We start from the raw sequence: 17,362 nt of genomic DNA on the forward strand, positions 1-17,362 counted from the left end.
CCACTTATATGCCGTTGTCATTTGACAAACTGTCTGGAGCAAGCTGCCTTAAGAATTAAGGTTAACATCGCTAGGTAGAATAATATCATTTCTAAATAGCATCATTTTTAAGGTCACAGTAAGCGCTTAATAAATACGATTAACGGTCTGAAAGTTTGGACTTGCTCCCTTTATTCACCCCTTCCCTCAGCCCCACAGCATTTATGTCCATAACCATAATTTATTTATTTATATAAAGGATGAAGAATTAAGGTTAATACTATTAGGCAGAATAGTATCATTTCTAAATAGTATCATTTATAAGGTCACATCTCCAAGAGGCCTTCCCTGATTAAGCCCTCATTTAATAATAATAATTATGGCATTTGTTAAACGCCTAACTAGGTGCCAAGCACTGCACTAAGCGCTTGCTCTTCCTTCTGCCTTGTCTTTGCCCTTGGATCTGTGACCCTTGGACAACGGATATTCGCCCCACCCCCAAACCCACAGCACTTATGTACACGTCTTTATTATAAACTATTTATTCATATTAATGCCTGTATCCCATTCTAGACTGAAAACTGTAGACTTCACTGTATGGGCAGGGAGCATGTCTGCTAATTCTTTTATACTGTACTCTCCCATGTGCTTAGCGTAGTGCTCTGCACCAAGAAAGTCTCAATAAACACCACTGACTGATTGATTAAAGAAACTGAGCCAAAATGGGCTCATTCCATTTTATTAAGTGATACTTGTGTAGAAATGACAGTTCTTCAACAAGCCCATTCACCTTATTTGACTTCTCTGTGCCTCAGCTACCTCATCTGTAAAATGGGAATTAAGACTGTGAGTCTCAAGTGGGACAACCTGATTACTTTGTATCTACCGCAGCGCTGACAACAGCGTTTGGCCCAAAGTTAGTGCTTAACAAATACCATTATCATTATTATTATTATTCTGGCAGCTGGGTCTACATTTTCATCCGGCCACACTTTAAACAATGGCATTTTGGGATAAAGCTATTAGCAACTCGGGATGTTATTTGCCAACATACCAAAAGCATATTAAATTAGCGAAGGGAATTTTCAGTATTATTTTCTTGTGGACATAATGCGTGGCTTAGTGGGTAGAGCACAGGTCTGGGAATCAGAAGGGAAAGGGCTCTAATCCCGGCTCTGCCCCGTGTGTGCCGGAGTGACCTTGGGCAAGCCGCTTCACTTCGCTTTGCCGTGCCTCAGTTACCTCCTCTGTAAAATGGGGATGAAGACTGTGAGCCCCACGTGGGACATGGACCGTGTCCAACCTGATTAACTTGTATCGACCCCAGGCTTAGAGCAGTGCTTGGCACATAGGAGGTGCTTAAGAAGTACTATAATTATTATTATGATTATTATAGCGTTAGTGGGCCCACTGGGGTTATTTCAAGGTTGGGTGGGGGGTAGAAAAAATAAAGTAGAAGGAAAGAGACAGAGACACTCTCTCACTCTCTCCCTCCCCTCAACATTCTCTCGCACACATTCTACATCCCTTCGCTTAGGCAGGAATACTCAAAATCGCTCAGGTATACATTCAGACGTGCATGTATTCTTCCAGGGACACCCGTACCCATGCACACACTCACCAGGATCCCTCGCACGCCCTCGCTCCACCGCACGCTCGGACGCTCTCCCAAGCACACAGCAGCAGGAGCAGAGAGACATCCCCGAGAGAGACCCCCTCCGTCCCCCCATTAGGCTCCCTGCATGGGCCCGGGAGTCGGAGGATGTGGGTTCTAATTCCAGCTCCGCCACTTGTCTGCTGTGCGATCTTGGGCGAGTCACTCCTCTGTGCCTCAGTTACCTCATCTGGAAAATGGGGATTAAGACTGTGAGCCCCACGTGGGAAAGGGACCGTGTCCAACCTGATTACCTTCTAACTAGCCTGGTGGTTAGAACAGTGCTTGGCACATAGTAAGCGCTGAAAAAATACCATTATTATTATTATTATTATTATCTCTGAAACTGGGCAGGGTGGTTTCAAAACCCCAAATCTGGAGCACAGCGTCAGGAAAGGTCCGTCCGGACCAGAGCACGGATCTGGACCTCTTGGCAGAGGTAGAGGAGTGGTCGTCCTTCTTCTACCTCCCTCCAACGGCCCACGTGGTCAACAAGCCCCTGCAGGAGGGCCACGATCCCTCGCTGAGGACAGGGACTGTGTCTGTTATACTGTCCTCTCCCAAATGTTTAGTACAGTGCTCTGCACACAGTAAGCACTCAATAAATACGATTGACTAAATGAAGAAATGAATGAGTGGGCCTTCCACCTTCCCCTGTGTGGGGCATCCGGACAGTTTCGGTAATATGGTGGAAGGTCGACATGAAGAGCGTGGCTTAATGGAGAGAGCAGGGGCTTGGAAGTCTGAAGATGTGGGTTCTAATCCCGGCTCCACCACTTGCCTGCTGTGTGACCTTGGGTAAGCCACTTAACTTCTCTGTGCCTCCTTTACCTCATCTGTAAAATGGGAATTGAGACAGCCTCACGTGGGACAATTTGATTACCTTGCATCTACCCCAATGCTTAGAACAGTGCTTGGCACCTAGTAAGTGCTTACCAAATACCATAATTCTTAGGAAAGCAGAGTGATAAAGTGGAAAGAGCCTGGACTTGGGGGTCAGAGGACCAGGGTTCTGATCCCAGCTCCACCACTTGTCTGCTATGTGAATTTGGGCAAGCCCTTTAATTTCTCTGTGCCTCAATTACCTCATCTGTAAAATGGGGATTAAAACTGTGAGACCCCCCCACGGGACAACCTGATTACGTTGCATCTACCCCAGCGCTTAAAACAGTGCTCGGCACATTGTAAGCGCTTAACAAATACCATAATTATCTGTATTACGAATGGTTTCCTTTAAAGAAACCCAGAGAGAACAACAGAGGTTTGTCTCCTAAACCTTTGCTTCCTCTTCTCCCACTCCCTTCTGCGAAACCCTTGCGCTCAGACCCTTCCATCTCCACATCAAACCGAATCTCCTCACCACTGGTACTCCATCAACTTGTCCCCTCCTACCTCACCTTGCTACAACCCAGGCTGCAGATTTCGCTCCTCCAATGCCCACTTTCTCACCGAGCCGCCATCTCGTCTATGTCTCCGCCGACATCTCGCCCAAGTCCCACCTCTGGTCTGGAACGCCCTCCTTCCTCATATCAGACAGACAAAGACTCTCCCCCACTTCAAAAGCCTTATTGAAGGCCCATCTCCTCCAAGAGACCTTCCTAAGCCCTTTTTTCCTCTTTTTCTACTCCCTTCTGTGTCACCCTGACATCCTCCCTTTATTCATCCCCCCATCCCCACTCCCAGCCTCACAGCACTTAAATACATATCTGCAATTTATTTGAGTATATTAATGTCTATCTCCCCTTCAGAAGAGTAAACTCGTGTGAGCAGGGAATGTGTTTACCAACTCTGCTACACTGTACGCTCTCAGGAGCTTAGTACAGTGCTCTATACAAAGTAAGCTCTCAATAAATACGATGGATCAATTGCTCCCTTCTGAGTCAAAGTCATAGGACGTCAGGAGTCACATGTGGCAGAGTCCACCGGGCCCTAATTACGGATGTTTTCTCAGTAATATGTGTCTTGGGACATGGCGGGGTCTTACACCTCAACATAATTTGGATTCTGAACCCCACGATCTCCTTCCAAACTCTACAATGACATATTGCTCCTGCTGTCCAGGATAGGAATAAATAATGACCGCTACGATTTAACATTATCTGAAACCTGTTATTGGATTTGAACCCTTTATTCACCAAATAACCGTAATTCGTTTTAATGCCTGACTGCTCCCGTAGATGCGTCCGTTCCCTTATGGGAAGGGAACATTTCTGCTAATTCTGTTGTAATAATAATTATCGTTTTTATTATGTGCTTACTATGTGCCAAGAACTGTTCTCTCCCAAGTGCTTAGAACAGTGCTCTGCACATCGTAAGCACCTGATAAAAACAATTCATTGACTGACTGACATTACTGAGAGAGTCACTGGGAGGACTATTGAAGATTAAGTATTCCCCTAGAGAAGCAGCGTGGCGCAGTGGAAAGAGCACGGGCTTTGGAGTCAGGGCTCATGAGTTCAAATCCCAGCTCTGCCACTTGTCAGCTGTGTGACTGTGGGCAAGTCACTTCACTTCTCTGTGCCTCAGTTCCCTCATCTGTAAAATGGGGATTAAGACTGTGAGCCCCACGTGGGACAACCTGATTCCCCTGTGTTTACCCCAGCGCTTAGAACAGTGCTCTGCACATAGTAAGCGCTTAACAAATACCAATATTATTATTATTATAAGCAGCATGGTCTAGTGGCTAGAGCCCAAGCCTGGGAATCAGAAGGACCTAGGTTTTAATCCCTATTCCTCCACTTGTCTGCTGTGTGACCTCGGGTGAGTCACTTCACTTCTCTGGGCCTCAGTCACCTCATCTATAAAACGGGGATTGAGACTGTGAGCCCCACGTGGGACAGGGACTGCGTCCAAACTGATTTGCTTGTATCTACTCCAGGGCTTAGTACAGTGCCTGGCACATAATAAGCGCTTAACAAATACCACAATTATTATTATGGTTCCATTTTTATAATCAGTGAGGTGACGGCACCTCTCAGACAAAAGAGCATTTAAGACTGTCTATAGGCAAGACCTAAAGAGTCATCCAAATCATCTTGATACTTCAAGAAATATTCCCAGAGAAACGTTCTCCCCTTCGTTTCATTTCTCCTGTATTTTCGATGAAAACTCAGACCACCGCTCATTTTCTTCCTAATTCAACACTCACTTCCAGCTCCATTAATTTTCCAGTCAACAGAATGGGTTCAACATCCTTACTGCTTATAACAGTTAGAGCCCCATAACCACCACTTTCATTCATTCGGTCCTATTTACTGTGTGCTTACTTTGTGCAAAGCGCTGTACTAAGCGCTTGGGAGAGTACAACATAAGAAAAAGACCCATTCCCTGCCCACAGTGAGCTAACCACTTTAGCACTTCTCTACCGACTGTGCGCTTGTGAACTCACAACCAAAATAATACTTCTGTCCACATCTACTTACCGATCTGACCGTCCAAGCCCTAACCTACAGACACTGCTCCTTCTTGTTCCCCTGTAAATTAATCAAGCAATGGTATTTATGGAGCACTGACTGTGTGCAGAGTACCAATACAGCACTTGGGAGAGTACAATCTAATGGAGTTGGTAGATATGTTCTCTGCCCACACCTAGCTAGCAGTCTAGAGGGTCTTTAAGTTTATTTATTTCAAGGTCAACTTTTCCCCATTAAATTATAAGCCCCCTGAGAGCAGCGATCATGTCTCCTAAATCTACTAAGCGCTTGACTAAGCACTTAGTACAGTGCGCTGCACACAATAAGTGCTCAATAAATACGATTGAATGAATGAATTGAATGAATACCACACTTTTCCAAACTGTAGTACTGTGTTTTGCCCAGGGAATGTCCTCATTAAACAATAGTAATGAAAATGGCATTTATTAAGTCCTTAAAGTGTCCCAAGAAATAACGTTTTCAAGTCACATACAGTGGCTGTTCCTCATGAGGTTTACCGATGGACTGAAGTTATTTAATTATGCTAAATTTTAAGCACCTGCTACATGCCAAGTGCTGTACTAAGCGCTGGGTATAAACGAGATAATCAGAGCCCTCCTGGGGCTCACAACCTAAGTAGGAGAGAGGAGAGCTGAGCTCTCATTGTGCAGAAGAGACAACACAGAGAAGTTCCCAAGGTCATGCAGCAGGCAAGGGGAGGAGCCGGGATTAGAACCCAGGTCTTCTGACTCCCAGGCTGGTGTTTTTCCACTAGACCACGCTGCTTCCCTATTTGACATGAAAACCAAACACACTTTGGGCTCTAAGCCTAAGGAGGTCACTACTCTGTCATTTGAACGCCCTATTTTGCCCCTTTCTGAGCCGCATCCATATAAGAAGAGATTACACTCTTTTATTCCCAAACTCATGAATTTACCCTATCTCCTTATTTTATTTCACTGATTTTGTAGGGTATTTTTAAATTGCTTACAATATAACAGGCCCTCTAGGATAGAAAGCGTAAATATGCTCTAAATAGGTAATTGGTGTTTTTTTTCCCTGTTGTTGCTTTCATGGTAATTATTAAGTATTTATTATGTGCCAAGCCCTGTATTAAGCGCTGGGGTAGATAATCAATCAATTAGTGGTATTTACTGAGCACTTACTATGAACAGAGCATTGTACTAAACACTTGGGAGAGTACAATAAAACAGAATTAGCAGACAAGTTCAGTGCCCATAATGACCTTACAGTCTAGATACAAGCTAATTAGGTGGAACACAGTCCATGTTACAGTTGAGGTAGCTAAAGGCACAGAGAAGTGAAGTGACTTAACCAAGGTCACACAGTTGACAAGTGATGGAATCGGGGTTATAACTCAAGTCCCATCCTCTTTCCACTAGGCCCACACTGCTTGTTTAAGGATTATTCTCCCCTGCTAGACAGTAAACTCCTAGGAGGGCAGGGATCGTATCTGCGAAGCAGCGGGGCTTAGTGGAAAGAGCCCGGGCTTGGGAGGTGTTGGGTTCTAATCCCAGCTAGATCTGGGTTATAATCCTGGCTCCCTCACTCTCCTGCTTTGTGACCTTGGGCAAGTCGCTTCCCTTCTCTGTGCCTCAGGTAGCTCATCGTTAAATGGGGACTGAGGTCATGAGTCCCACGTGGGACAGGGACCGTGTCCGAACTGATTACCTTGAATCTACGCCAGTGCTTAGTACATTGCCTGGAACATAGTAAGTGCTTAATAAGTGCCATTAAAAAAAACAAAAACCAACAACTAGAATTAAAAAATAAGCTACCTCGTTAGAGTAGATCCACTCTTGCTATTCTCCAAAGCAAAGTAGGCCACATCATCTGATGCTCTTTGTGCAGTTAATTTTGCACAATTCCTTGCCATCATGAGAATATACACTTGGCAACTGAAAAGAATCCTTCAAGAAATGCCAGAGTGAAACAGGATGATTTTTTCGAAATAAAGGCCGCTTTGCCAGTGTTTTCTTGATGGCAAACAAAACAAATGATCTGAAATGCTCCAAACCTTATTAGCAGAATGGTTTGATGGATAGAGCACGGGCCTTGGAGCCAGAGGGATCTGGGTTCTAATCCCAGCTTCACCACTTGCCTGCTGTGTGACCTTGGGAAAGTCACTTGACTTCTCTGGGCCTCGGTCACCTCATCTGGAAAATGGGGATTAAGACTTTGAGCCACATATGGGACAGGGACTGTGTCCAACCTGATTACCTCATATCAAGCTCACTGTGAGCCCGTTACTGGGCAGGGATCGTCTCTATCTGTTGCCGAATTGTACATTCCAAACGCTTAGTACAGTGCTCCGCACATAGTAAGCGCTCAATAAATACGATTGAATGAATGAATGCTTAAAACAGTGCTTGACGCATAGTAAGCGCTTAATAAATACCATCATTAAAACCTTAACCGCCTTACGCTGACAAACGAGACTGTAAATTCTAGACCGTAAGCTCACTGTGGACAGGAAACATGCCTACCAACTCTGTTATACTGTAGTCTCCCAAGTTCTTAGCACAGTGCTCTGCACACAGTAAGCGCTCGATAAATACGATCGATGGAACTGTATTTCAGGGATGAGTTGGGTGAAAGGAAGTATCCAAGCCAAGCACCTTCAAGGCCATGGGCAGCCCGATTCTCTTCTCCTTCAAAGACTCTCTAGATTGAATGCTGTAGACTACGCAAGCAAAATTACATTATTACACAAACAAACATCACCTCGATGATCTGGTCGACAACCGTGAAGGTCTGGGCTTTTGTGCTCTTTAAAATATGGGAGAATTGAGTTTAATGACAATTAGTGCCCTCTTCAAGGAGATGAAAGCAGACAGAGACCTAATTTACTTCAAGATGTTGCAATCCACAGGCAGAAATTATGCTACGATGACACTCTAAATGAGCGGGTGACTGGATTTTTGAGTTGCCGCCCAACACATTTAGAAAATGCTTTCATATGTTTCACAAATGCTATCGGAGATCCCCACTGCTGGATTGTACATTACCGACATTCATTTTTTCCCCACTTTTTAGCCCTAACGGCCGAGTGCCATTAGAACAGAAAGTGACCCAACAGAAAGTTCGCCTTCCTCCAGGCTGAAATAGCTCAAGCAGGAGGTTGGAGATGAACCTGGGTCCTAGTCCCGGCTCCGCCACCTGTATGCTGTGTGGTCTCGGGCAAGTCGCGTAACTTCTCTGGGCCTCAGTAACCTCATCTGTAAAATGGGGATTAATACAGGAAGCCCCATGTGGGACAGGGACTGCGTCCAACCTGATGATCTTGTATCTACCCACAGTGCTTAGTGTAGCGCCTGGCACATAGTAAGCACTAAACAAATACCGTTTTTTGAAAAATGAAATGGATGCAAAGTCTCCCCCGATGTGGGAATGTATTTTAAAGAGACTGCAAACTCCTCATGAACTCTTTCTTCGGCAGTCCCCCTACGGAAACCATGAATGCAATTGTGCAGGGGAAGATTCCGTCACAGACACTGTACCATTTGAATGCACCCGCCTGACACTAATAGTTCCAGACCGTAATTTTGGCCCCTCCTTAGAGAAGCAGCGTGGCCTAGTAGAAAATGCTCAGCCTCGGGAGTCAGAGGACCTGGGTTCTAATCCCTGCTCTGGCCCTTGCCTGCCGTGTGGCTTCGGCCAAATCACTTCACTTCTCCATGCCTCAGCTCCCTCACCTGGAAAATGAGGATTCGATACCTTTCCTCCCTCCTACTTAGACTATGAGCTCCATGTGGGACCTGATTATTTTATATAGAACCCAGCGTTTAGTATAGTACTTGACTCACAGTAAGTGCTCAACGGGTTTCACAGTTATTACGCCTTCCGTAGGCCATCGCCTCGACTCCCAGCTCTTCTCTCGCATGGGGGGAGGGGGTGGTTTCTACAGAGTCCCTATTCATTCATTCATTGTTCATTCAATCATATTTATCGAGTGCTTACTCTGTGCAGAGTACTGTATTAAGCACTTGGGAGAGTACAATATAACAGATGCATTCCCTGCCCACGCCATCTGGCCGGGAACGCCCTCCCTCCTCAGATCTGACAGATAATGCCTCTCCCCCCCGTCAAAGCCTTATTGAAGGCCCATCTCCTCCAAGAGGTCTTCCCTGACTAAGCCCCCTTTTCCTCTTATCCCACTCCCTTCTGCATCACCCTGACTTGCTCCCTTCATTCACCCCCTTCCTAGCCCCGCTTTACTTATGTCCAGATCGGTCATTTATTCATTTATATTAACGTCTGTCTCCCCCTCTAGCCTGCGAGCTTGTGGTGGGCAGCGAACGTGTCTATCTACTGTCCTCCCCCAAGACTCAGCACAGCGGTCTGCACGCTGTAAGCACTCAATAAATACGAACGAATGAATGAATGAGCTGCCATTCTAAAGGGTGCCCACTAAGGAAAACCGGCACTCACCTTGTCCAAGGCCGGGGCGAAGCCGGGCGGGGGCCCGTTTCTCTTGACACCGTGGCCCACCGTGTCCAGGCAGACTCCCGCTACCGGACGCCTGGATCCCAGATCCCCCGAACGCGTCCTAGCCGCGGTGGGCAGTGCGGACCAACGAGGAGATTCCCTCCGGAAGCGATAACTGATGATCTCGGGCCTCTGCCCTCAACAGAGTTTCTCCCGACCATCCGTCACCCCCCGGCCCGGAAGAGTGATCTTTGAGGGGCGCCTTCTGGTTCCAGTTTTCTGAGCCAACAGTGAGTGACCCCTTTAACCAATCGATCAATCAATCAGTAAGTGGCATTTATTGAGCGCTTACTCTGTGTGGAGCACCATACCGAGCGCTCGGGAGACGACAGTACCACAGAATTAGCACTTACACCCCGCCCATAACGAGCACTTGGAGGGGTGGAAATAAGGATGATGGTATTGGTTAAGCGCTTACTACGTGCCAAGCACTGTTCTAAGCACTGGAAGAGCACAGTCCTGGGAGTCAGAAGACCTGGCTTCTGATCCCGGTTCCGCCACTTACCTGCGGTAGGGCCTTGGGCAAGTCACTTAACTTTGCGCACGTCATCCCCATCGCGCTTCCCTAAGGGAAGATCCGAATACACAGACTCTATACCGTTCGAAGGTTCCCGTCTGATACTACTAGCAATGCCTCCTTAATTTGGGCATCTCCTGAGAAAAGCAGCTACTGGAAAGTGAGAAGCGGCTAATGGAAAGTTGCCTGGGCCTGGGAGTCGGAGGACCTGGGTTCTAATCCCCGCTCCGCCACTTACCTGCCGCGTGACCTTAGGCCAGTCACTTCCCCGGGCCTCGGTTCCCTCATCTGCCTGATGGCGATTCCATCCCCCGTCTTCCCTCCTGCTTAGACCGCGAGCCCTCCGCGGGACCCGATCGTCTGGTACCCACCCCAGCGCTCAGTACAGTGCCTGGCACATAGGAAGCGCTTAACGAGCACCCCGATCATTATCGTCATCGTTATTAACCGAGCTCCGGGACTGACCGCATCGTGTCGCGGACCCTCAAACCTTCGAGTCGGGCTGCGGGAGGAAACGCCATCGTTAGCCTTATACCTGGGAGTGTAAGGCTCAACTGGAGGTGGAGGAATGTAGAGATCCGGTAGGGCGGAACTATCTCTCTTGGTCGGTGTGCTGATGGAACTGGGAAGAGTCGCGAAACTGCTGGTGGGGCTTCTAGTTATAAGAGGCTGGTTCGAAAGGAAAACACACACAGACGAAACCACACACACACACACACACACACAAACACACACACACACACGTACACACGCACGCACACAACAACAACAACACAGGATTATCGTTTTCATCGTGTCGACTCCCGTTTTCAACTGCATCATCAACAACGTACCCGTCCGGCATATACTTCGGGTTAGAAAAAGAGAAACGCGGACGTTTCTGCTTTGCAACAAGCTGCGAAGAGAGCCACGTTATCTTGGGAGATGGGTGGCCCCTTCTCCCCCACCCCCTCCCCGGACCCGACCACCCCAGAGACACAGAATTCTCCAGGATAGGTTCTAATCCCGGATCGGCCAATTGTCTGCTGTGTGACCTTGGGCTAGTCACTTCACTTCTCTGTGCCTCGGTTACCTCATCCGTAAAATGGGGATTAAGACTGTGAGCCCCTTGTGGGACAGGGACTGTGTCCGGTCTGATTTGCTTGTATCCACCCCAGCGCTTAGAACAGTGCCTGGCACGTAGTACGTGCTTAACAAATACCACAATTATTATTATTATTATTTACCATACAAAAAAGAGATTTCTTCCCCAGAGCCTCCTTCCTAGCCAGGTTTGGCCACCCGCTGAGGAGTGGATTAAAAATTCATCATTATTCAGCTCTAGCAGTGGATTTCAAAGGAATCCTGCTTTTTCAGACCCCCACCACCACCCCCCTTCCCAGCAATGCCACAATGCCCTTTTAGCCCTAAGACCGAAAAAAATTCGAGGAGAAAGATTGAAAGCGCTTCAGGTTCACCCACACTTGGATGAATCAGGGGGGAGAGTTCATATTGTGGGTTGCCAATGGAAACGAGCCCCGGTCCTAAAATAGAAGAATATCTTTGCTATGCTAAATCATCAGATTGTGCGACTGATATGGACCAGGGGGTAAATGGGTGGAGGAGGAATTCGGCAAAACCTGCCTTGCACCTTTTGGGCACTTGGAATCCACTCCACCCTCAAAGCATTTACTTATATATCCAGAATTGATTTATTTACATTAATGTCTGTCTCCCCCTCTGGACTGTAAACTCCTTATGGGCAGGGAATGTGTCTACCATCTCCACTGTACTGTACCCTCCCAAGCGCTTGGTACAGTGCTCCGTACACAGTGACCGCTCAATAAAGACAGAATCACTGCGGAGAAGTGAGGTGGGTTTGGTCTCTGCTGGGAAGCTCCGGCCATCAATCCGAAAATCACCCCCTCACCTGCCCAAAATGCATACGTTTATCACACTTCGGGAGAGTGAGTGAGCGGATGCCCCTTTAAGAAGGTCTATCCCTTCCCGCGTTTCAGGATTGAACCGAGGGGTGAATTGGCAAGTTCTTGTGACGGTCTTCTCGCTTGAAGTACTGAGACACCAGGGCACCGGTGAGCCCGGATTATTTCAGTTTGTCATTTTTGTTACCCCAACCCTCACGGGCTTGGTTCATTATTTGAAACTTGGCCTCTGGTGAAAGAGAGACATCTGTAGATGGGCTGTTATTAAGGCTGTGCTCGAGTCCAGATGAGGTGTGAGGGTATTAATAATATGATATATAATAATATAATTATAAATATAATATAATCATATTAAATAGCCAAAAAAATGCCCTCTTGGGGCAAACGTATGCCAAATATCAACAATACTGATTGAGCCCCGTGGTGAGGAAGACGTACTGGGAACGTGAGGATTATCCCAAAGAAGCAAAATACATGATCTCTAAAAGATAGAGATCTAAAGAGATCTATAGAATTATACTCAGGCAAGAGAACAATTATATATTATCCATTGCACTTGCAAATTCATGAACTTGGATTGGCACCCTTTATTCACCCCTCCCTCAGTCCCACATCACTTATGTACATATCCTTAATTTATTTATCAATATTAATATGAAGGGAAAGTGTCGACCAACTCTGTTGTACTCCTCCAGGCACTTAGTACAGTGTTCTGCACACGGTAAGTGCTCAATAAATACAATTGATGGATTAATTGATCCATTCTGCTCTCTACCTGAAAATCTCTAGCTACGACAACCAACTTTTCTGCAGTAAAATTAAGGAACTTTCAGAAATTGCAATTAAGATGCAGGGCTTTGGCTACCAGAGGAATGAACTTCTTCATTTCGTTATTCTTGTTTTAGCAAAAGTGAAATACCTCCTCTTCATTTTTACCCACCAAAGTAGAAGATTGAAGTTCCATTGCTTCAGACCAGTTCATTCATCCATTCAATCATATTTATCGAGCACTTACTGCGTGCAGAGCACTGTACTAAGTGCTTGGAAAGTACAATTCGGGTGAGGGGTGGGAGGGAGACACCACACACCCACAGAGATAAGCTGCAATGAGGCCAAACCACAGTAACATTCCTCTCCAGAAACAAAACATCGAGATGGGCAATCCAAGAGATACGTGGGACTTATTCGTGAATCAGACGGGTTGCGGGAGTTTATCCTCAGTTTTATTCTCTCCTATTTCACGGTCCACTCGCAAAGGAGGGGAGAAGTCACAAATGGTGCTGTGTGGAAGGGTCAAGATTTCACTTACGTGTATTGTTTAGAGGGGGTCAACAGTCTCTCAGAATGCCACTACCTGGAGAAAACTGATTTGGATTACGGCCTTGCGCTCTAGATGGTGAGCTCGTTGTGGGCAGGGAATGTGTCTGCCTATCGTTATATTGTACTCTCCCAAGTGCTTAATAGAATGCTTGGCACACAGTAAGCGCTCGATAAATACAATTGAATGAGGGAATGAAGCAACTCCTAGTTTAGCTCGCTAGTGACCACATACACTTACATCCATCCTAGTTCTTACTTATCCAATTACATACCCATTGCGGCCTCCTTCCTAACTGCAAATTGATTGCCTCCCCTCCTAGATAGTAAACTCCTTGGAGGCAGGGATCAGGTAATCCACTCCCAAGCACTCAGTAGAGCATTCCACCTCCATGAGAGAAGCAGCGTGACATAGTGGATAGAGCACGGGCCTGGGAGTTGGAAGATCATGGGTTCTAATCCCGGCTCCACCACGTCTGCTGTGTGGTCTTGGGCCAGTCACTTCACTTCTCTGTGCCTTATCTGTAAAACTGGGATTGAGACTGTGAGCTCCACATGGGACAGGGACTGTGCCTAATCCTATTCGCTGTATCCACTCCAGATCTTAGTATAGCGCTTGACATGTAGTAAATGCTTAATAAATTCCACTGTTATTATTATTAGATGCTCAGTAAATACAGCTGATGGGTTGACTGACTGATGTGTTGCTCTTTGGCCACCAAATTTTTCAAGACTCAGGAACTCGTGGTCTTCGTATCGCACCACACAACAGGCGTCTCTGATCCCTTTCCCCCCGTAGAAAGTGTGAGATGGAATGAAATGTCTTAGCTGTTTCCCTAAGCATCAGGCTGCTGGGGTTGACGATCATTTCCCCCTCTCCTAATGTGTTTTCTTATCATTAATCCATCTTCTTCCCCCAAACCTCCACCCAGCAAGAAAAATGCTCCTTGGAAGTCAGTTTCTGGTAAATGCTAAATTACAGGATCTTCGAGATGGAAAAAAATGATGTCACTTAAATATAGCCAAAATCACACTTCCAGTGGGCTAACTGCTCCACTTGGCTGGAAGAGAGGTTTCTGGTATGTGAGATACATTTCAATGAAGTACGGAGGATCTCAGGAAGAAGAAACTTTCTGAGCCCAATAACTTGGAGTTTTGTTCCTTTCTTTCCTTTGGGAAACTTTTCTCGAAGGCCGGCAACTGGCTTCAGGGGACCGGCAATGAGTTTCTCGGCTTTAGTCTCCGGGGAACCAAAGATATTTTTGTTGTTTGGCGTTTGGAAGCTATTTATCCCTGAGATGGTGGGTTTCCCCCAAGACCCTCCTGGCTTTTGAGGTGAGGAACCTTTGTTCTAGCTGAATGAGTGACACAGACCTAATATAAATCTGGGCTCCTAAGTTTAAGTATTTAAAGATGTAAAGTCATTTAAAGACTGACTCTTCTTATTCATTCAGATGAGTCCTAAATTTAGTAATAAAAAGAATAACATATTTTATTGTTTCCAGAGCATTTGACACCCATGTTTTTTTCTCCCTCAACCCATTCCAACTGGGTAGGATGCCATATGAATATGGTAGGAAAGATTATCCCCATTTTATAGATGAAGAAACCGAGGCTCAAAATAGACTTGCCCAAGGTCACCAGGAGGCCAGTGGCAGAACTGAGAATACGATCTGGGTTTTCTGATTTCCAGAACCTTGCTCCATTCAGCCAAGACCACGGTCTCTCCCAGACCAAAGGCAGTTACTAGACTTCCTGATGAAATGCACTGCCAGCTTCTGTAGGTAAGGTCTTTATTATTGGCATCCTCTGTTCAGTTCAAAAAAAATGATAAGAAATCACTAAGTAGCACTAGAATGGGTAATGAATGAATATCTACTTGGTGTGGTACATTGTTCTAGGCGCTTGGGAAGCATAGAATAAAGAAGTGACAAATTTCCTGCCCATAATGAGCTTCCACTCTAATAGGGAGATGGACAAAAAGATTTAAAGACCGGCTTCTTTAGTCTAAGGACGGACACCTCTCTTACCCCCTAAGCTTGTCTTGGTGTGGAGTTTCAGGGTAACAACCGGCACATCCGATATACTAGCCCTTCTAGCCAACTCACAACAATCTCACCTCACCCTAACCCTGGAAGAAAAATGATCTATTTCTTAGTATCTCAGAACTATCACTACATTTAAATAACTGAGGACGGGGCACTCAGGGTGATGATCTTTATTTAGCCTTGAGAGCCCCCCCATGCCATAATCGTACTCTATTTAACAACAGAGCAAGAGGGTGGTGGATATGGGATTCAGTTGTTCACCCACAGGAAACCAAAAAAGTGCCATCTGTTCCATAGGTGACTCCAAACTAATGACAGCTTTCAAGAATGAGAATCCTTTGAATGGAGTTTTCAGTGGAGCAAAGGGAGGGATCAAGTGCAATGTAGCAGTTCAGGTTTTATGAGAAAGCTAATTAGTCCCATAAAATAACAATAAAAAATGAGAGAGGAGAAAAAAGCTTTCCTTGAAGTTAAAGGTGATTAATTACACAACTATAAACTCTTGTGAAAGCCCCTTCATCGGATGAAGAACCAAAAGAAGTCACTAAAAGGATAATAATAATAATAATATAATGGTATCTGTTAAGCGCTTACTATGTGCAAAGCACTGTTCTAAGCACTGGGGGCAGATACAAGGTGATCAGGTTGTCCCACGTGGGGCTCACAATCTTAATCCCCATTTTACAGATCAGGTAACTGAGGCACAGAGAAGTTAAGTGGCTTGCCCAGGGTCACAGAGCAGACAAGTGGCAGAGCCGGGATTAGAACCCACCACCTCTCTCTCTCCAAGCCCACGCTCTTGCCACTGAGCCATGCTCCTTCCCTGCATTAATAATAATAATTATGGTATGGTTAAGTGCTTACTACATGCCAGGCACTGGACTAAGCGGTGGGGTAGACACAATCAAATCGGGTTGGACACAGTCCCTGTCCCACCTGAGGCTCACAGTCTCAATCCCCATTTTACAGATGAGGTAACTGAGGCACAGAGAACTTGCTCAAGGTTACACAGGAGACAAGTGGCGGAGCCGGGATTAAAATCCATGACCTTCTGACTCTCGGGGCCGTGCTCTATCCACTATGTATGCTGCTTCCCAAAGGCAATGGAAAAAACACAGATCTATAATAACTCTCCTGAAACCTAAATTAGCAAAGGAAGAAAATGAACAAAGAGGAATTATCTGGCGTGACATTCGCCCCACGATAAGCTGTCCATGAGCTGCAGGGAGAAGAACTGACCCTTGACCATACCGCTGATCTCTCACCAAGACCTTCCTTTATCCTGTCCGACTATCCGCTTTGAATCGTGAACAAGAAGGACCCATTTCAAGGTGCCATTTCCTGATTCGTTTTTTTATTTTGGGGTGGAGGGGGTCTTGTTGAAAGAGGGCTGGGGTCTTGTGGGTAAGGATGGAGTTTCTGTCAGGAACGACAGCTCTTGGGCCTGAGACCTGAATGGAGCACCCGTGTGGAGGAGTGGATTCTAGTGCTAGTGGCTTGCACGGCGTTGTTTGCACTGCTTCACCTCTGCCTGTCGTGTTTCCTCTGAGGAACGGTGTGCAAAAATGTTGTAGGTAGGCAGCGGGGCAGCACGGGGCCAAGTACATGTGTGGTATTCTCCTGTGTTCACCAGCACCAGACAGAACCGCGACCGGAACCGAGGTCTCTTAGATAATACAAGCAAATCAGGACGGACACAGTCCCTGCCCCACGTGGGGCTCACACTCTTAATCCCCATTTTACAGATGAGGGAACTGAGGCCCAGAGAAGTGAAGTGACTTATCCAAGGTCACCCGGCAGAAAAGTGGTAGAGCTGGCATTAGAACCCAGGTCCTTCTGACTCCCAGGCCCGCGTTCTATCCACTAGGCCATGCTGTTTCCAGAGCAGAGCTCTCTCACTTACGGACGACAGACAGACGATCGCTCTCCCCGCCTTCAAAACCTTCTTAAAAGCCCATCTCTTCTTCCCGGACTAAGCCCTCATTTCCTCTTCTCCCACTCCC

The 17,362-nt window shown here is 46.3% G+C and overlaps 1 protein-coding gene across 6 annotated transcripts in view; it reads right to left on the minus strand.

The window, feature by feature from the left end:
- The window catches only part of CNKSR2 (connector enhancer of kinase suppressor of Ras 2), a 212,742-nt gene that overhangs the window by 70,148 nt on the left and 125,232 nt on the right, over positions 1-17,362 (minus strand). For all 6 annotated transcript variants that reach the window (XM_029079730.2, XM_029079728.2, XM_029079732.2 and 3 more), the window contains one exon: positions 10,608-10,741. In XM_029079730.2, coding sequence (XP_028935563.1) covers positions 10,608-10,741 — 134 coding nt within the window. The remainder of the gene's footprint in view (positions 1-10,607; positions 10,742-17,362) is intronic.

The sequence above is a fragment of the Ornithorhynchus anatinus genome, chromosome 15 (genome assembly GCF_004115215.2).
Source record: "Ornithorhynchus anatinus isolate Pmale09 chromosome 15, mOrnAna1.pri.v4, whole genome shotgun sequence".
In the NCBI taxonomy this organism is placed as follows: Eukaryota; Metazoa; Chordata; class Mammalia; order Monotremata; family Ornithorhynchidae; genus Ornithorhynchus; species Ornithorhynchus anatinus.